The sequence below is a fragment of the Bombus terrestris genome, chromosome 6 (genome assembly GCF_910591885.1).
Source record: "Bombus terrestris chromosome 6, iyBomTerr1.2, whole genome shotgun sequence".
NCBI lineage: Eukaryota > Metazoa > Arthropoda > Insecta > Hymenoptera > Apidae > Bombus > Bombus terrestris.
Genome location: NC_063274.1, coordinates 266,441 through 287,476, shown reverse-complemented (window position 1 = coordinate 287,476; position 21,036 = coordinate 266,441). Strand labels below are relative to the sequence as shown.

The following is a 21,036-nucleotide window of genomic DNA, read 5'->3' as shown; positions in this document are numbered from 1 at the left end:
GTGTACGCTCTCAATTTTGTAGGTAATTTTATTCGAATAAAAAGACTTCAAATTTGAATGTGAAATTATATCCATGAAAATATAAAATATATTTGACCCTATTAACTCAAATACGCATTGAATAGTTGATTGCATTCTAAACGGTACAGCAATTTCTAAAAATATTAAATTTCGAAGAATATGAAGTTTTACCTCTTATATTAGATTATAACAGAGAGGAAAGGAAAATATTATGATACAATTAAACACTTGGGCACATGATAAAGACTTTAACTTATTCGTTATAGTGTATATACTTTTATTATATGTATTTACATGTACGGTACTTTTAAATTTTTAAAGTTCGTGTAATAAAAAGATTTTGACATTTAAATTTAATAGTTGGTCAGTATATAATAAAACATTATAACACTAAGTTACATATTTCCAAATGGCTTAATATTTGGTCATCCCATAAGTTCGTGCCGACTTTTGTCGTATACATTTCATATTTTAAAGAAAAACAAGGGAACTTTTATCGAGACGGAATAATGGCCCTACCAGAAAAATGGGAAGAAGTTGTACAACGAGAGGGGGATTACATTTTTTCATGAAACTGAAAGGTATGTAAACAATCTTAACATATATAACCGCTCGAAAAACGGCACGAACTTATGGGATTACCTAATACCTTGATCATTTGAAATTGCTTCATTAATAGAAGAATAGCTGGCAACAGTTTCATATAACGTATGCGTAACTCGTGAAAGTTATACAAGGTGTTTGATAACTGGTGGTACAAGCGGAGAGGGGGTGATTCTACGCGAAAAAAGAAGTCGAAAATATAGAATACAAATTTTTCGTTTGAGGCTTTGTTTTCGCGTAGAATCACCCCCTTTCCGCTCGTACCACCAGTTACCAACCACCCTGTATAACGTATATTTATTATACTGAGGATTATAGAACATAGAACGTCATATCCAAGATTATACGAAGCTCTACTGTTAATGAAGAGTAAGAGAAGTATCAACGAAGTACAAAATCCAATTAATCGTATTTTCGTAATAAAATTATTTACATCAACTTTTTTTTTTTAATAATTCTTCAGTTTGGAAAAGTTAAGATTATTATTGAAACTGTACAATGAGATCGTATTCATCGGAAAAATGTAATACGTTGAAATACTTCGATGAAAAGTTAAACGTGCCTAACATGAAAACTGACGATGTATTCTGCGTTTGTTCGTTGAACAGAAATAGCAAATGGATCTGTTGGATGGAAGGTAAATGCAACTAGTCGTCTCGCAGCTGTAGGTGTTGTACGACCTAACATTCCCGCATACATTCGAAATTTTAAAAGACCAGAATCACGAGCGTAAAACCTTTAAAAATAATGTAATAGCATTAATAGCATTAAATAATTTCGTTTAAGTATCAATTATCATTACAAAAAGAACAATTTTAACATATATATATATATATATATATATATATATATACGTGGAAGTAATTTTAATAACCCTTGGCAATTTTTCATATGAAATTTATACATTTCATAGATTTAGCAAGTAATTCCCAGAAATATCAAAAGTCAAATGGAAACTATACCGTATAGGATGTTCGCCGCAAGCTTTGGGACGCTCCATCATAGATACCCATTTGTCATCGTAACAAAATAGGGATAAGTCAAGGTACGGAGAACTAGAGTAGGATTGAGCGCATATAGGCAATTGAGCAAGTAATCTTTTCGTAGCTTCTGTAACACCACCGTATCTGGCACTTATTATTGTTTGTTTAAATCTCTGTTGTAACAATCTGTAATAAAATTATGGATTAATACTACTTTTAAAATATTTTTGGAAACTGTGTTGTGTTTTTGCACACCACTGGCGCATTTCCTTATCAGTAATTGCTCGAACTTGGTCACGCTGGATACGACATCCAAAAGGACAGGCAATAAGAATGAAAACGATACGTTACTATCTGTAAAAAATGAAATTTATATAACTCCCTTTTTTTCTCACAACATAAAAAGTGTTAATAATCCGGCGACATTTTTCTAATTAATATAATATGATATACATAAATATAAATCCATAAATAAGTCATAAATCGAATTATTTAAAGAATTATCGATAGTTAAATAGGAATAGATGAGAAGATAGTTATTTGAACATTTGAAAATATAATAGCGCTTCCCAAAGGAATATCTAAGTGAAGATTGAGTTATCTCTTCTGTTTCTTCATATTTGCGCAGATAGGTTTATATTTTTATCATTTTTAGCATAATGAATCCTCAAATTCTCCTCATTAAAAATTCCGGTAGTTCTAATCCTAAAAGTGAAGTTCGACTTTGGTCAGGTTAATTGAAATCAGAAAAATCTCGCCAAATCATTAACGATTCTTACATTGTAATGAAATAAAAATTATAAAAATTTCACTTTTCACGTATCAAAATAATGGCACACCGTTTGTTGCTTTAAGCATCAAAGTGCCAGTGTTCTGGTGTTAACTCGCACGAGTGACGCCAATTGCCGAGAGTTGTCACATTATGTGGAACACCTTGAATATCGTACTTTGAAACATTGCTATATTTGATCGATAATTACGTTGAGTAAATCCCTAAATTATATGACTAGAGTATATGTGTATGCGAAACGGAATGTTCAGTTCTTTGGGCGTTCGAACAGCAAGAATTGAACATTGACGTCCAAAATAAAATATTTCCATATTTCGAAAATGATGAAAAATCTATGTGTACACACACACGCACACACACACGCGCGCGCACACGCACGCACGCACGCACGCACACACATTTAATCTTGTTTCACAATACTGGGATATCCTGTATAATTACACTGTACTCTCGTGAATATTATACCTTGCATATATATTGTTAGATGGAGAACACATATACTGACAATCACCACTCATTCTAGCATTCCTGAAGAAATCGCTGAAGTTTTCAAATTGTGTTAATAATTGTGTTGATGTGTTATCATATGCAGCTATTATTTTAGCAGTGACCATATCATAAACTACCAGAAGTGCAGGTTGTACATTAGGTTCGTTTGCTTGAAGCGTCGCCACTTCTTCACTTGCGAATCTTACAAGAACATGATTTGTATCTAATAACTGCATTTTCCACATTCGTAATGAGTTTAACTGAAACATTAATTTATTATAATAACATATATTCAAAGCACCATTATGCTTAAGATTTTTATAATAAACGTATTCAAATTTTATACAATACTTGGTCAAAATACTGATAAAAACGTCTCAGCTCGTACGGATCCTTTGTTGTATCGCTAATATATGCCGCCCTTTTGTACAAATAAACCAATAATTTATGTTTAAGACAGTTTATTGTGACATCTCTAAACGGACGACAGTTCACTCCTGGACACGCACTTCTGACCAAATATGCATCATCCTCTAAACAAAACCTGTTCCCAACCAAAGTCAGTTATTGATAATGCAACAATAGTTACTAGAATAAATTCAAAACAAAAAAATTGTCATTTTATAGAAGTGGTACCTTCCTATTGTTCTAACATTGATAAACATCCCATCGAGAATTTGAAATATATGAATGGTTTGATGTTGTACAGACAGTACTGCCAATATATCTTTATAAAGATAGAGGCCTACATAAATAAAAATGTTTGTTGATTGATCTGAATAAATGAAATAGACACGTTATTAATGAGCAATATTTAATTAAGACTGCTTGCCTTGATTATGAGACAAATATATTTTATCTACTTTAAAATGTCTAGTATCACACAATTTCCCTCCGTGTAAATCGACAAGGTGTAAGCTATAATCTTCAAGAGGTGATCTAGGATTTGGAGTCAGCGCTTCATTGTTAGAATAAATCTTAAAGAATAAAATTTAATATTATCAATCCTTAATAATTTAAGAATTAATAGCCATATGATAACATCTTTACCTGATAAAAATGTGGTCTCAATTCATCCGGAATATGTGCAGCTGAACCAACAATTACATACCGCCCATCATCTGTAAATAAACTGCATTCTCTGTTCAATTGTTCATTACTTTGAACCACATTAACAATCCATTTAACCTATAAATATTATAATAAATCCTGTTATTTATTTTAGTTGATAAAAATTGATCATTAATAAATGAAGCAGTGATATTAAAAGGTTAAAAGTAATACAATACACCTTAAAAAATCGACTAAAAATGTTCCTTCTAATTTGGAAACTACATTCGTCGTTCTTATGACCAATATATTCGCCTTCACAATTTGCTAATAAATCAGCAGCCGCAGATGCACCACGATATTCATAAACCTCTATAGAAGTTTGGTCTGCGCTAAATGCTATTAAATAACGACCATCAGGACTAAATTTCCTAAGGAAACATGGAGGTTTCTCCACATTCATAACAGTGAAATTTGGAAATACGTTTTGATAAAACTGTCTAGCACAGTGTACGTGTGTTCCTGGATAAGAACAACCAAATGTTTCCCGACGTTTCAGGCGTAATACTATGTTCTGTGGACCTATTTTACGAGGTTTAATAGGGCAAGGTTCTGTCACGTATTCAATCTTTGCCTCCTTTTCAGCCATCCCTTGCGAATATTACGAACATGTAACAGATTATTCATTTCACTTGATGTACACGTAAGTGTAAACCGAACAACATAAACGTGCCTCCTACTTTTTTCTTTATAGAAAAATAGATCAAACCCTATTCTCTTGGTTATGTTCCATATTTCATTTAAGTTTGTAAGGATGAAAGTTTTAAGGTTGATTTTATATTAAAAACAGAAGATAATCTTATATTTGTAAGATTATTAATGTTATTAACATATTTTACTCAATATATAAATAACCGATATGACTTTAAATCAACATGATTTTCTCCCCATTCTTCTATGCGAAACGATCTGCTATGTCAGTTTGAATAGATTTTGCATCAAAGTCTATCTATTTCTTTTTGCACCTATTTTCTTACTGTACAACTTGTGTAACCATATCCTGATTTCATAACTTTTAAGATATCAACTTGTTCATTCTTTCTGTTTTTATTGTTATATTTATAATTATCACATCATTATTTTACATCACTTTATAAGAATTACTTTATTATTACAAAGATACTATACTCATCTATGCATAGCGCATCGTATATATATCGCATACACGCATGCGCGTATGTGAAACACATACTGATCGACCTATACATATATGAATTGGTATAAATTTATTAATAATATAGGCAATAAATCTTCTAACATTTAGGATCGTTCGTATAAAAATAAGGAATGTAGATGAAAATTGTTCAATATTTTTAAAAATAACCTACCAGAATTCTTAATTTTGAATACTGCTTACTAAAAATATCTATACGACTCCTATATGTACATTTAATTGCATGCAGAATATTTCTCAAATAAGACAGTCCTATTAATACTATTTGTCGATACTACTACTATCGCTATTATACTTGTTATTCTATATTTATATATATAGTTTATGTTATCTGTTAAATATCTGTAACAGTTAGATTTTTTTAAACAAAAACCATTTATTTATTTTCAAGTTTGTTTACAATCTTTTGCAATTAGATAATATTTAGTTGTGTAAATTGAATACATTATCTTTTTTCCCAATTACAATTTTTCATCAATCCTCCACTTTTCATATTTAAAAACAGAAAACATAAAGAATTAATGTACTCTTTATATTTTATTATATATACTGTGAAAACAAATCAAATTTCATTGATCTATAAGAACAGCAACACTATAATTTATTACACGTATATTACGTAATATGGCAAATTGAAGAAATGTTTATATGTATATTGATATTGCAGATAATTATTACCTGAATTGTATACTATATTGAAATCTATAAAGTTTAACATGATACATATCCGTATCTAAATGCTATTCACATTCTCTACTTTATTCATATATCTATGATACTTATTTCAGCTGATTATCAGCTGTGAATTACAAACGATCAAATTTGCATCTGTACCAAACCCATATCAATTCAATGATAAATAAACAATTCGTTCATTGCGCTAATAGTTAATGTAATATATTTATGCTCGATTTTATGATGAAAAGAGTAACATAATTTATATAGCATAGTATATAACCGTATTTGAGAAAGAAAGTACAATTTCAAACAAGTACACAAATATCATGATCCATTCTACTTTTCCATTTCTCATAACTTCCATTGTAATTTTGTTATCTCTGTAATTTTATTTCATAACCAATTCTTGCGTGTATTTCATACACCAGCATAAATTGCATAGGATATTTGTTAATGATCAAAATAAAATAAATTATATTGATAACAATTTGCAGTACAATACTGGTGCAAACACTTAGTTTCAAGAAAAGAATGTAAATAAGAATATTAGTGGCTAATTTTTTTGACAATTCTTAAAACTCAAAGAAATACTCGTACATGTATGTTATAATTAAACAGCATAAAAAATCAAGATCATATGAATGAAAATAAAAAAAAAAAAAAGAAAAAGAAAAAAAAAGTATGCCAGAAAGAAAATTGATGCATAAATTTTCAATTAAACTGTACACAATTAAAACCACTAATGTTTCTTCCATTATTTTTATATATAACACACTTCCTACGCTTAGATTATGTTACAGTGTTTTTTCTTCATTTCTCATTTTGTAAACATTATTGTAATCACCTTAAATTTATTAAACATCCAAATTCAAACTTTTATAAAGAAACATACACATTTTTCTTAAATTTCTTACTTATTTTTGCAAACTATGAAATTGTGTATATGCAGGCGCGCGCGTAAATAAATATATACATATATATAGCAACAATGATTATTTCAACTATAAATACGCACGTCTTTGTTTGACTCTTAATGTTCATATCTCGTTATAATTCATGCAAAGCAACACATGCAGGTTGTAATTTTATATTGCGTTATTTTTTCTTGTTTCACATTACACTGTTGATTGAAGTATAAAGCTTGAAATTTATATTAGTGTCCAGATACAATATTGATATATATGAGCATCGCTCGAGTGAACAGTGCCAGGAAACAAATTTGAAAAAAGTGAAAAATAGACGCATGTCGTGTGTGTATATTTGCGTGTCCTGCTGGGTAGAGAAAATATTAAGACAGGATAATCAATCTCAAATCTCACTCGATGAGTTACTACTGGAGTTATTACCACTCGAGGATGAAGGTGATGATGTTCTAGTATTATTTGATTCGTTGGTTGCCCTAGAAGTAAATAGATACAACTATGAGACTTTGAGACTTTCATACTTTCTACATAATGTGAATATTCAAATTCTTAAAATGTATAGTTTCCACGTATTACATATATATAAAAATATCTAAGTAAAAAATTTAAGCTTTATATAGGTAAAATATTAATAACATACCTAAAGAGAGCGACTAAGCTACGTCCTACGGTATCCTGATGTACTTCTGCTGAATTTTGACTTCCCAAGTGCTGTCTACAAATAGGGCAAGTACCATGCTAAATGAAAAAAAGAAAAGAAAGAAAAATATCATGAAAAGACATTTGTATCATCTCGAAATAAAATTGAACTCTTCGAATTTTTTTCAAACTTACCAATTCTAACCATGGCACAATGCACGGTGTATGATATAGATGTAAACAAGGAAGTTGCTTAACTGGTTCAGAAAGTTTGAAGTCTTCCCAACAAACGGAACATTGAAGTTTACTATCTGTATGTATAATTTATAAAATATAACTTATTGTTAATGTTTAGATTAATTCTTTAAATTATGAGTTACAATATACATATGTACAAGTTTTACTCACCCACATGACATTGACTCACAGTTATAGTTGGTATTTCATCGATTTGTTTTCTCGGTAAGGGAGGTGGACCAGTTCCATCAATTTGATTCAATAATTGCGTTACAATCGCGTCTAAGCCATCTTGACCCCAGACATAATCTCCAGGATTTCCCAAGAACAGTCTAATATTGAATCTACATTATTGTGCTTTATTTTAGTAATACCAAATATCAAACAAAGCAATAATGACTTTTATCCTGGGTGAACAAGCTTTCAAGTGCTTCTCTTTATGTTTATTTATACATATCTAACGTTCACTCATATGGTATAATGCAAGGAAACAATGTAAGGCACAATGCAAGTTGAATAAATGTGATTTTTCATCTACTATTTACAATATCACTCTTCAATTTATGATTCATGATCCTGAATTCACGTAGTAAATTTAACATATTTTATATTAATAAATTTAACGTATTTTTTATTAACACGCGCGCGCGCGCGCAGATATTTTGTGTGTGTGTGTGTGTGTGTCTATATGATAGATTTATTCAATAGATGTTCGATAGAAAATAAAAGTCAGCATTACTGTGAAATAAATCATAAAAATATCTTCTTGCAAAAAGGATATAAGCCGTTATAATAATTTTTTCAAAATTTCATTGTCATTTTTTATATATTTCCATTAATACCGTTTATTAATATCTTTTCCATGTAACACATTCTCAAGTTACTTTTTTTTTTTATTCAGTTATTTCCATCCTTTCTAACAGTGAGTACCACATAGCATGTGATTATTTGTGTGGAATTGTCAAATTTTAGCCTATTATAAAAATGTAAAATGAACGAACATACGCTCATATACGCGCAACATACGCATATACACACATAAATCAGCCTCATCTATTTATACGCTATTTAAAAAATATTATGTATAAATATAAAGAAAAGTAAAAATTACATATACAATTATATATTCTACGTAATGCTTAAAAATAAGCTATTAACTAAAATTTGATTCTAATTTCATTGAAATTCTTATTAAACGGTTATACTTATTTTTTTCTTAATAAATACCATGATATCCTGTTTTATATGTCAAATAAAAATATTTTACATGCAGATGAACTAAAATTGGAAAATTGCTTTTGAATTCACTCAGGATAATATTCTATATAAATAACATGCAAATCTCTCTCTCTCTCTCTCTCTCTCTCTCTCTCTCTCAAGATAATTTTACATAAAGTATGTGGTTTTCTCTTTTATATTATACAAGTTAAAAAATTTGATTCGCCTTGCAAATCTTCTGAACTTGAGCAATTATATGCATACATGCTTGTATACATTAGGTAAATAAGAATAAATGTATAATAAAGATTAATATTATACATACACAGGTAGTTGTGCAGCTTGTGCTACTCCTTCTGAGAGATTAAGTATAAAATCTTGTATGAAATTCTCTACAGACACAGGCATTACTTCCTGTCGTCCACGACTGCTGTTCAACATAAAAATAACCAATCATATGCATGCATACCGCAGAAGTCGGTAATAAATTAATTACATTTATTAATTTTCATTTTTATATAAATAATTTTTGTCTTTAATATACTTTACACTTACGTTACATTAAAATAATCAAATATATCATAACCATAAAGATACATACATGGCACTAATTATTTAATTAGAAATTTTAATGTGTAAACGCTGTGAGCTTTTAAAAAATTAGAAGTGATATACCTATTAGAACGACGTGTATCTTGTGGATTACGTGTCCAATGAGCTCGTCTTCTACCAGCAGGACCGTTATTTCTAACAGGTGTAGAACTAAACGGTGTTTCAAACTGATTAGAGAATTCCGTCTCGTATTCCCCTCTTAAAGGAACATCCGCGTAACGTTCCCAAAGCTACATAATAAATATTTGATCAAAACAATAATGAAATACATCAAAATATAATGAAGTTACAAAACTAAAATATTAAGATTTAAAAACAATGATCATTTCATCTATAATGCATCTATAACGTTATTTACTATTATAAACTGAGAAATGATATTTACATCATCCGAGTCATTATTAATATGCATTCCAGATCCGCTGTCACTGCTATCGCTTTCTAATTCCTCTATGAAACCACTCGAACATCTTGGACACGTGTAATCCTAGAAAATAGATTGAACATTATATCAAGACATAATCGACAACAACCATTCGTGTCATTACAACATGATTCCAATGTGTTTAGTAAAATAATTTGAATAAATATAATACACAGGAAATAACTTAAATCTTTCTAAGCTTCTTCTCGTGTATCTGTCAAAAAGATACCTATAGACTTAATACTTAAAGATCAATAGATGAAGTATCGATAACTTTTGTGTTTGTTTGTTTAGATTAGATATTAGTTACAATTAATGTAATTTATTGTACAATGTTTAATAATAAAGCAATATATTACCTAAAGAAATCAATGATCAATATTAAGTATACATATTAAGAAAAGTATCTAGAAAATAAGCATAAGAGAGATAAAGCGCATATAAAAGCATTTTAAATAAATATTCTTCGATCTAATTGAGTTTTACATGAAAATAACATTATCTTTTATAATACTCGAGCGTTAACTGATTTTAATATAGATGCATAATGGTGAAAGTAAAAATGTAAAAGATAATGAGAGAATAGTAATTTGTGCGATTGATTGTACTCGAAAAGACGATAGTTTAGTACGATTTTCTATATCGAACTAAAAAAGAAGGTAGAAGGAAAAGAACTTTTACGCGTGATACCAAAGGACAACTCGGAACAAAAAATTTAAGGTTTTACACATAGTGTCATGTTTAACAGTATAGTTATTAACGTGAAAAGAAGAATAAATATACTTACAGGTAATAAACGTTCAATTTCGATACTGCATTTGTGACAAAAAAATCGGGACATTGCCCCGTCTACAACGGCTTCCGCCATCTTTTACGTGTCCTCTTTGCTCCTCTTGCCTATTTCTGACTATCGTGATGAATCGTAACCCGTCACAATTCTTGATGTACGTTGATTACGTTTTAAGCGAATGCCGAAACAGAACTGGAAAACTACTGATTTTAAATGATACCTCTACATATCACGAGATGGCGTTTAATTAAATTAGTCGATTTACGCATCAATCTATCATTATATCGTTCGGTTACAATTCTTTAGTTTTAGTTTCCTATAGTTTTAATATATTTTGTTGTTTCCTAACTTTTATTCAAATGATAATCTTTTTTCTCAATTATCAGTTATAAGTATAATACCATTGTGTCTTTTATTTCCATTTGTAAAATATCCGTGAAGACATTTTCTGAATAAAAAGACTAGATCGTCTTCAAAACTAAATATCTATATACTACGTACATAATATTTTCGTTCGTATGTAGCAAGTAAGATGAAATCCTTTTACTTTTTATGGTAAAAGATGCACCAAACGTGCATAATTATTTACTTTATCAATCGTTAAATACGTATATACTTAGTGCATACATTTCAAATGGCTCGTGCATTTCAAATATTATACATATGTATCTCGACAGAGAAATATAAGGTTAGGTATGCTGTACACGTACGCACGGTTGTTTCATGTGTATGTATGTATACTTGACCATTTATTTAGCTACTCATTTTTATTCAGGGATCACACGATGAAAAACATTATTAATTAAAAATATACTGCAATAACAAATAGTTTTCGGAAAAATATGATCGATATGTACGACTCTCGATATCGTATTTAGCTATCAAATTATTATATGTAATTAAATATACATTTATATGTGTGTATGCGCGCGTGTGTGCGTGTCATTTTTTGGTACAGTGTACTCGCGTATAGTGGCATTATTTTCGAGTAGACCGTGCACGAATATCTTTGACTATGTCTCCATTTCACCACATGTTTGATCATGCTCAAATTTGTAAAATCTTTATACAAATATTTACGCAACTATAAGAAATTAAAAAAGGAAAAGAGCGTTACATCGATTGCAGAAATTTCGTATCAAGTTATGTAACGTTCTACGTGAAACTGTATTAAAAATCTTTACCGAAATTTCTTGGAAATTTTTCATTGACATATTCCAAGGAAATACCCACGCATACATATGAGTGAACAAATAGGTGGGTATATTAATTAAGGATTAATTAAATTCAGTGCAGATCGAATAGTTAATAACAAATAGATTATGTAAAGTATTGATTTATTACAATCAAACGATAGTCTATTGACACACAATGTTCTAATACAACTTATAACAATTTGTAATACTTCACTTACACAAGTAAGCGCGATAAAGATTTCATTCTAAACCTACTCAGATAAATATATTACAATATTTTAGATCGCTAAAATATTTATTCGACGAACAATCAAATAATTCAAATTTTTGTACCGTTTGAATTACAAGAGTCTTAAACGTTTTTTTTTTTTTTTTTTCAAATTCATTTTAAGTACCCGCTTGTACCCTTTCTCGTCGAACGACTGTATACACGTAGAAAGAGATTTATTATATAATGAACACATTTCTTTCGAAAATGCAATACAGTCAAGTTTAATGAACACACGAAATACGTCGATTATCATAAGAAGAGATTTCGATTTTCACAGAGTCTGTTTATAGTTGGAAATACGTATATGTAGTAATCGCATATGGATTTCGTTTCATTGGTTTCATGTATGCTTCGATTCCCTTTAAATGTAATTTTATTCGCGAAGTTAGTTTTAAAACTGCTTCCTATTACTACGATCTCTCAGTTATACATATACATATGTATGTACTTATGTTTCCATCAAGCCGAATATTTGCCTGTACGAAGTTTATACATATACCGAAATTAATAACTCCTTTTTCTTGAAAAAGAAGACGAAAAGGATAATGAAACATTCGGTACATTCTTCTTCAAATTATATCAAATAATTGATATGAAACATTACATTTCACGTAATCATGTTATTATACCCTACCTTCCTTTCCTTCTTTTTTCCTCTGTCTCGGTATGTAGCTATAACTGTAACTTAATAAAAAGATAATTCGTAACTTAGTATATGCAGGTATATGTAATAATTCGATATATATATATATATAAACATCATTGTCATTTTCCTGTGACTTTTCAATAACTTTGAATATCTTGAAACTCGAATTCTATCTATTGATATTACATATATAATTCCATATTTCCGAAAAATAATTACAATGGGAAGTTTAATCTATAATACTTAATAATTCAATAATAATTATTATAGATTTTAATAATTATAAACGCATTATCAATTTCACAAACGAACATATGTATTTTAAACTTTTCTTCGTGTGGATATCTATACGGAGTCCAGTATTTCGATTCATATACTTATGTATGTATTTTAATTGAAACAAATAGATACTATTGATACTCCGAAGAAGATTGTCATCAAAACTTGAATCACGATTTTATATTGAATAATATAAGTTTCAAATGAAAATCAAACGTGGAAACATTTCAAAGGTTACTTAGAATTTCGAATTTAAAAAACGAGAGAACATTGCCGTTTATAATATTTTAGTATTACACAAATGATAAAAACCGCGGGAACGTGTATAACTAATATTAAAATAGACTTAAAATAATTATCGTCGAATCAAAGATATTTTAGATAAATCAGACTTGCTGCATATTATACCTCGCCGATGTATATGCATACCTACATATGTAAGCATGTACATACATACATATGTATTGTAGAATATAGTTCAACGCAGAATCATTGTATAATTATAAAGTTACGGTATGTACCATAGTTTGAAATTCTTGACATTATGATAGACGCAATAGAAGATTATGTTATAAAAATTTTTCTTTTCTTTTCTTTTCTTTTCCTTTATGGTTACCAATGTTTTCTTAGCTATTTTTCATATATTCCACGATCTCTTTCATTAACGCACGTTAACGTTATTTGCAAAAATCAAAACAACGAACACTTTAAACAAAACTATTTCTTCTCTTATATTCTTAGATTTAACCAAGTTTTCGAAGTTTACGTTGGAAATAAGCATTACGAATGTCATAAATTAACTATTACAGAAATAATTTTTATTTTGTCGATGTTTATCTTATACATAGAGTTCACTCGAATTACGAAATTCGTAACGAAGAAATCGCAGATTCATTAAGGGATATAAGCAGCTTAAATATCTTTACTAGGGCTGAACACATTAAATGGTAACCAACAAGAGAAATGGTGGCGTTGTTCTATCAGACGAATGTAATTATAATAAACAATTACCTCAATAATTGATTTGGTTTATTTAGCTGTTAAATGCTATATGTATATATTACGTATAACTAATACGTAATAATACCTGTAACGTATTAAATTTTATTTTGCTAATATTAAGCACAGTTTTCACCTTCTACGTACACATAAAATTTTTATTAATTAATAAACTAGTGACGTAGTACTTTTAATCATTCATAGCTGTTAACATGTCCTGCTTTGCTCGTTAGTCGTAAATGATTGCCAAATAATTAATTTGCTAATTTATTAATCAAGGCCTTGGAAAGAATCAAAATATTATTCGATCCTTTTTCATACATTATACCGTTCCAACAATAGTTTATGCGCTATATCATAATAGACTATACACTTGGTTTCTAATCATGAGACAACACAAATCATTACAAAATTCACTAAAAAACATATATAGCGCTTTGTTATCTCAAAGAAATAATTTTATGAAATGTTAATATCACTTTCTATGTATATTATGAAAATTATATTATTTCGCACAGAGTTTACATATTACGCTGCATTACGTAAAATAATATTGGTAAAATAATATCTTGCGGGTAATTTTCAAAGTAACTTTTGAGGCAATGTTTTGTCACTATTACGTTCGTCCGCCCGAACTTATCCAATATTCTCTCAATTAATCACACACCTCTTATTTACACTCTTAACCGGAGCAAAACTACGAAACGTACTCTCTGTGCATGTTTGATTAACGTAAAGTGATAAATGTATGCAAAAAATTTAATTATCAAAGGAAATTAGTAACAGCAATCGTTAATTAATTTTTGCAACTTATTACTTTTACATTTCTATATACCTTTGAATATATAAACAGTAATTGGATAATAAATATGTGCTTTTGCATAAAATAACAAATATTTGTGAAAATAGTTACAACTAATAAATAATCGTATTTTTCTTACAATTGATTAACTAACTGATCGATTAAAGTATTTCACAAATATAACAAAAATGTAAAATAACACAAAAGTACAACGGATTAAAATGACGATGAGATTAATAATGTCATAATGATAATAAAATACTTATTAATTTTTGTTAACATATTATCAATAGTTAGTCATCCTAGACCTTACTAATTTATAGAATATTTGTAATAATGTAAAAAAATGTCTTACATTAGGAAAGGAATTTTAGTGAAATATATATGATTAGCGAAATACATCTCCGACTTGATTCAAATAGAAATATTTGTATATCATTAAATATGATCAGTCTGATTCTTAAATTCTATCCATAAACTAAAATATATTATAATTACTAAATATTGCATGCTTTAGGGGACCATTTCGTATTTTGTTTCATATGGTAAAAATCATTAATCACCGATTAGAGACAACGAGTATTTCGCCCATGCGTGGATCGTACAAAGTGCGTTGTTACAAATAATCCCCAATAAGAAAAATCATTCTTATCACTTTACATAGAGTATAATTGTATAGACTTGAAAACGTTTATCCTTATACCAAAATGTTAAACTTAATCGTTAGAAATTTTCACCATATCTTATGTGAGTCGATTGTTTGAATGTAAAATTTGGCTAACTACAATCATACTTTCCATTAAAAATCACGAGAAAAAAAAGATCATAAAATGAACGTTTTATATACGAAATAACAGATTTTCCCAAGTGCCAATTTAAGAGTTTTAAGACGAATATTATATCTATGTATGCGCGTAACACACAAATGCACGAACGCTCGCATACATAACGGTGAAATATAACAGAATAGAGTCAACATTCACACGATAAGTGGAAGAAGCAACAACATATACGCACTATGGCTGATTTAGGCTATTTGAACCAATAGATCTGTTTCAAGCATATGTATATACAAATTGTAAAACAATTTCTATTATTCAACATATCGTACACTTATGTTTCATGCTAAATGAACGGCAAAAATTAACAAATGTGTTGAGAAATTAACTAAAACGAATATATTTATGTAATTTTTATATAACTCGGAGGTTGTACTCAATATTGATATGTATTCTTAAAAGACTTCAAAACATATATGTATATATATACTTGTGCACTGCACATTATCTAATAGATTTACTTTTGTCCATTTTCGTCAGAATACCAGAGTATGGAAAGAAAATTTATTTATTTATATGAAAATATTTTTAATTGAGCTAGAATATCGTGTTTAAATATCATAATCAAATAAAGGCTTCTACGCTAAGATTTTCATAAAAAGTTATTATAATAATGAGATGTAGAAATTAACAATAATATAAATAATGGTATAACGGTGTAATAATATTCGAATAAGTTATCAAATTGTCATTGACTTACCTGCAACCTTCATATCCTATTTTATACTCACTTTTCTCTCACATTATTGAATAATTAGTATTGAAATTATTGTAAATAGGTATCGAAATTAACAACTGGCAAACAAGAAAACAAAGAAAAGTGTATATGTAACAATGAGTATAATATGAACTAATCTGTTCTTTATATTTTATTGCGTTATCCAGTTTCTCGAAATATATATATATATGTATATATCGTACTGCTCATGACAAAACAATAAAAGAATTCTGTAATAAAACGATGAAAATTCAATTTTCAGTTCTGTCGATGAATCTTTAACAAATGATATGCATGGAACATAGTTAAAAATACTTTGGGTAATTACGTCCTTAAACATATCGGAATTGTAAGTTGCTATGCAATAAATATATTATCTAAACTTTGCTCTCAAAGTTTAATAACATGTAAAGAAAAACCGTGAGAGCAAAAGCGTGACTCATTTTTTCCATAGGTCATACATAGTTTGAGTACGTGTGTGAATAGTTTATATAGAGCGAACAAGATAGAAAAAGTTTCACCGTAACTTTGAAATCTGGCAATGTAATACCATTTACCGACGATATAACGTTGTCTGCAACGCAATAAAATATGAACATTGTTCGTCTTCCTTAATATTGAATTTTGATCAATGGTAGTGTAATATAAATCATTTTAATAGTTATACGATGCACAGGAAACACATAACTGCGATCAATTTTCATCCGAGGATTCTGTGGAACTTTGAGGCACTGGGTTGAACCAATTTTCACGAATGCCAGTGCTCCTAGAAACAAAGAAATATCGACAAAAGTCAATCAATCGATAGCGCAAATGTAAACTTATAAAATTCATATTGTTTCGTTTACTAATTTTTCGAAAAATGTATTATTCAGATTGGACGAATAGTATCAGAAAGAAGATATTAACGAGACACGGACACCGGAGACGTAACTAATAGACAGCAGAAGAGAATGAATAAAAGATTTACACACAATCTTGTATTATACTATGATAAATTATTAAATTTTTCTTCGTACGACATGTTATCACGACCATTAGTTGTAGTGGTTCGATAATCCTTAAACGTTATAAAGCGATTTAATATTAAGTTAAGTAAAAAAAGAAAGAATAATAATTCCCGTTTTCTATAATTACCTTGTTCGTTGACGGGTACTTATAGGCAGTGTGAGTGAAGTTCTATAATACTGAGGAGTAACATTCGAAGCTGTTTCATCTGGTCTTCTATGTAACGTCATAGTTTCGTGCGGAGACGTAATTAATTCGTCTTCGTTATCTAAGTAATAACGAGAACCTGTTGCGCTTTTACAATTTTCACATTCGCTTCTGTAATCATCTGTATCGTCGTGGAGAGTAGAAAGAGCTTGTATGCTACAAGTGCACGCTACCGATTCGAAACTTCCTTCTTCGTTAATTCCATTAGCTATATTTAATGGTGGCTGGAATGCATGAAAATCATTATATACATACAACAAGTAAGTGTATTTGAAAAGACAGAATTTTATAATACTTAAAATATTATGTTAGATTTTGTACTATACCTTAAAATCCTGAGATTTTAGTTCCATTTTAAGATCCAACGGTTGTCTTTCGATTTGTTGCAATCCCGAGGAAGAAGCAGAAGAGGGCTGTATTTGTACATCTTCGCGGAATGTTTCTGGATTTGTATTTTCCCTTGAATTTTCTAATTTAGTTACAACATTTTGTTGCGACGAATGTGGTATGTTCGACGTAGTAATATCAATCGTTATCGTAGATCGTAAAAATTCTTTCTGAGTGCAATCGTTTATAATATCTTGTAACTTTGCACTGGTACGAGTTGTTAAAGTCCTAGGAATTGTACGATGAGCAGTCACACTAGAATTTGGTAAGGTTGCGGATATTGTAAATGCTCCAGTTTGTCGAGGAAGGGTGGTATGCGTTTGATAACTTTTCGGAATAGCGGATTGTTGTTGGGTGAAGTTGGATAAAGGTTGTGCAGTTACATCAGGACGCTGATTAACGAAGTTCGAAATTCCAATGGGGGTAGGTAAATTTTCGTAAGTACTTGTTCCCACTGTGAAACTCGTCGTAGAAGTTCCTACACTGATACTCGGAGATAACGTTTCGTTTTGATTCGACTGCCGATAGCTAGCATATATGTTTGGATTCGATATTGGTCTACTTGGCGTTGAGATTAAGCCACTTTGATCCGTTATGCCGCCGTCGCAAATTAACGTTGACGAATTGTGATTTATACCACTTTGAGTGCTTCCTACTAACGATATACTTGTATGACTATTGATATTTGGCAAATAGGTGTTTGGAAAATTTAATTGCGGAAGCGTTTGTGGATTCATGGATAAAAGAGCTTGTTCGGCTCTCGCTGCTGCTACCGCTTCTTCGTAAGGTGGTGGAGCCTCGCCACGAGGAAAGTAATTATTTGGTGGTTTCCACAATGGATAACTAGCTCCACACGCAATATCATCCATAGGAACACCATGCGACAGTCCATCTCGTTCTAAATATCCCATACTACCTAAGTTTCTTTGGTCCTCTGCTAACTGTCTGTTCTGTCTTCCTGCCACGCAAACTTTTACAAAATAATCAAAATTTTTCATCTATTATCCTAAGATAAAAACACTCGACACATTGTGAAGGAACAATACCTCGTATCTTTCTTTGGCGCAAACGGTGTATTAAAAAAAATAACAGACTCAATGACAATACAGCTGTTGCAAAACTAGCAACAGATCGTAGTCCTATATCGTAATTTGTGGCAGCATCGTTCGCGTTGCTACCAATCCCATCAGATTTGTCATTCGGTATAGGTAACACCGTATCATCCAAACAAATATATTGGCAACAGATATGCCGGGTAGATTTACAATATTCCTGTTTAACGTAGAGTTAATCTTTCAGTCACAAAGAAAGAGAATAATACCAAGCGCAAAGCGATATGATTATTTTAGCACCTGAAATACCTCTGGACGATTGCAAACAAGTCTTCCACACCACTTTGGATTGCCATTATCGCATAGACAATATGTACAGGGTTCTGGGCCAGGAATGTATATAAAAGTATCTTCATAGATTCGTCCTTGTTGATCTTTGCATGGGACACCACTTTCTGCATGAATAACTGTAAAATATTTGTAAAAGTATTCATAGGAACTCTTATTCATTTATGAGATTAGTAAGCAGTGAAATTATGAGAAATGAAACTAGTAAATTGAATCATCGATTAATAATGTTTCCCTCTATTTGTCTTTTGTATTATTTGTTTAAATTTCACACGGCACAAAAATAACAATTAACAACTATTTCGCTGAATATAAATATATTTGACAGCACAATTTACAGAAGATTTATATCTTGCTAGCGCATAAAGTGGCACGCGCATATCGTATCAAGTGATCAAGTAAGCAGGTGAGCGGCAATGTATATACATGCGTCATACGCACGTTACGTCAATCGAAAAATCCACCAAGTATCGAGTGTTAAAAGCTGCCGTTCGACGCATAAATATCGAGTTGGGGTAATAAATAAATGAATCTGCAAGTTGAATATACAAACGCAGAATGGTAAAAAGTATTTATATCGACGTATGACCGAATGGTTTAAAACGACGCTAGATAATGTTTCACCGATTCGTTGAATCGTAGGAGCGTAGCTTTAACAAAAAGGCTTTTTCTTCTTCTCCTCCTTGTTGTTGTTGTCGTCGTCGTCGTTATTATTATTATTATTATTATTATTATTATTATTATTATTATCATCATCCTCATCATCCTCATCATCATAATCATTATTATCATAATCATTATTATTATTATTATTATTATTATTATTATTATTATTAATCAGAACAGAGCGCGCAAGATAAAAGGTTAAGGTGAGTGTAATAAAAACAAAAAAACTACTTGATAAAAAGCCGAGTGAGAAAGAGAGGAAGGTCTGTGTAAAAATGAGAAAGCATTTGAATTGAAACAATAGAAAGATCGGTATAAAGAAAAGAAGAGTGCCGTGTTTGACTCACCGTTAAAAAATAGAATAAATGCGTAAACTGCATAACCAAGAAGGTTACTGCCACTGTATTTCATTCTGCGTTTGTTATCTCATCATAATCGTAACCACTTGGAGCGGTGCAGCAACGAAGCGGAGAAGGTATCGTTGGACATCTCAAACGGTGTTTCGTTCCGATGAGTTGCTGTTGTTGGTCCTCAACATTTTTCACGACACAATCCCAACTAACATCTTGCGCTGAAACACCTGTATCATGAGTGATTTCTATAGGAGCAACAGTTATTTTCACACAGCTGCATATCTTAGAAACACTTCTTTTACTCACAAGTGTCCTTGTGAAGTATGCGTCCTCTCAAATAGGCACACCAACTTGCATCTACTTTGCACGGACTCCCGACACCCGGAATGATCGATTAGTAAACGGAGCAGCTATCGGTGTCGAGCACTGATACCGTAGCTATCGCCATCTTCAAGCCATCCGCGCAACTTTCTACGAGCAATTGCCATTCTTCTGCCGTGTCAGTCCTTCGCACTATCCTTCGGTAATGCCTTCGGCGAGCTTACCTTATCCACTGCAATCGAATATTCTCTCG

General features: G+C 30.4%; 3 protein-coding genes and 1 long non-coding RNA gene across 11 annotated transcripts; 1 reads left to right on the top strand and 3 right to left on the bottom strand.

Moving 5' to 3' along the window:
- Nucleotides 1-367: 367 nt before the first annotated feature.
- On the bottom strand, nt 368-5,837 carry LOC100649432 (DET1 homolog). The gene is made up of 8 exons (XM_048406677.1): nt 4,178-5,837; nt 3,937-4,074; nt 3,719-3,863; nt 3,523-3,631; nt 3,238-3,430; nt 2,863-3,146; nt 1,587-1,793; nt 368-1,360 (listed from the first exon to the last, which is right to left on the bottom strand). The coding sequence occupies exons 1-8, from the start codon at nt 4,583-4,585 to the stop codon at nt 1,177-1,179; spliced, it is 1,668 nt and encodes a 555-aa protein (XP_048262634.1). The 5' UTR covers nt 4,586-5,837; the 3' UTR covers nt 368-1,176.
- Nucleotides 5,838-6,045: 208 nt separating this feature from the next.
- LOC100652182 (E3 ubiquitin-protein ligase RNF126-A) lies at nt 6,046-11,868 on the bottom strand. Of its 4 annotated transcripts, none has more exons than XM_003402907.4 (8): nt 10,689-11,868; nt 9,863-9,964; nt 9,541-9,707; nt 9,191-9,295; nt 7,819-7,991; nt 7,606-7,721; nt 7,412-7,509; nt 6,046-7,247 (listed from the first exon to the last, which is right to left on the bottom strand). In XM_003402907.4, the coding sequence occupies exons 1-8, from the start codon at nt 10,767-10,769 to the stop codon at nt 7,157-7,159; spliced, it is 933 nt and encodes a 310-aa protein (XP_003402955.1). In that variant the 5' UTR covers nt 10,770-11,868; the 3' UTR covers nt 6,046-7,156. The 4 variants fall into 4 exon arrangements, with proteins under 4 accessions (XP_003402955.1, XP_012174731.1, XP_020723633.1 ...); XM_012319341.3 differs by having other exon boundaries at nt 7,819-7,979; XM_020867974.2 differs by having other exon boundaries at nt 9,191-9,292.
- Nucleotides 11,869-12,011: 143 nt separating this feature from the next.
- LOC100652302 lies at nt 12,012-20,901 on the bottom strand. 5 transcript variants are annotated; one of them, XM_012319339.3, is made up of 7 exons: nt 20,769-20,901; nt 20,457-20,689; nt 19,396-19,562; nt 19,090-19,315; nt 17,983-19,013; nt 17,579-17,880; nt 12,012-17,207 (listed from the first exon to the last, which is right to left on the bottom strand). In XM_012319339.3, the coding sequence occupies exons 2-7, from the start codon at nt 20,518-20,520 to the stop codon at nt 17,135-17,137; spliced, it is 1,863 nt and encodes a 620-aa protein (XP_012174729.1). In that variant the 5' UTR covers nt 20,521-20,689; nt 20,769-20,901; the 3' UTR covers nt 12,012-17,134. The 5 variants fall into 5 exon arrangements, with proteins under 5 accessions (XP_012174729.1, XP_012174727.1, XP_012174730.1 ...); XM_012319337.3 differs by having other exon boundaries at nt 20,457-20,680; nt 20,769-20,897; XM_012319340.3 differs by having other exon boundaries at nt 17,983-19,001; nt 20,457-20,680; nt 20,769-20,897.
- Nucleotides 17,159-17,462, top strand: LOC125385298. The gene is made up of 2 exons (XR_007224372.1): nt 17,159-17,256; nt 17,317-17,462. It is a non-coding gene; the product is annotated as an uncharacterized LOC125385298 (long non-coding RNA).
- Nucleotides 20,902-21,036: the final 135 nt, after the last annotated feature.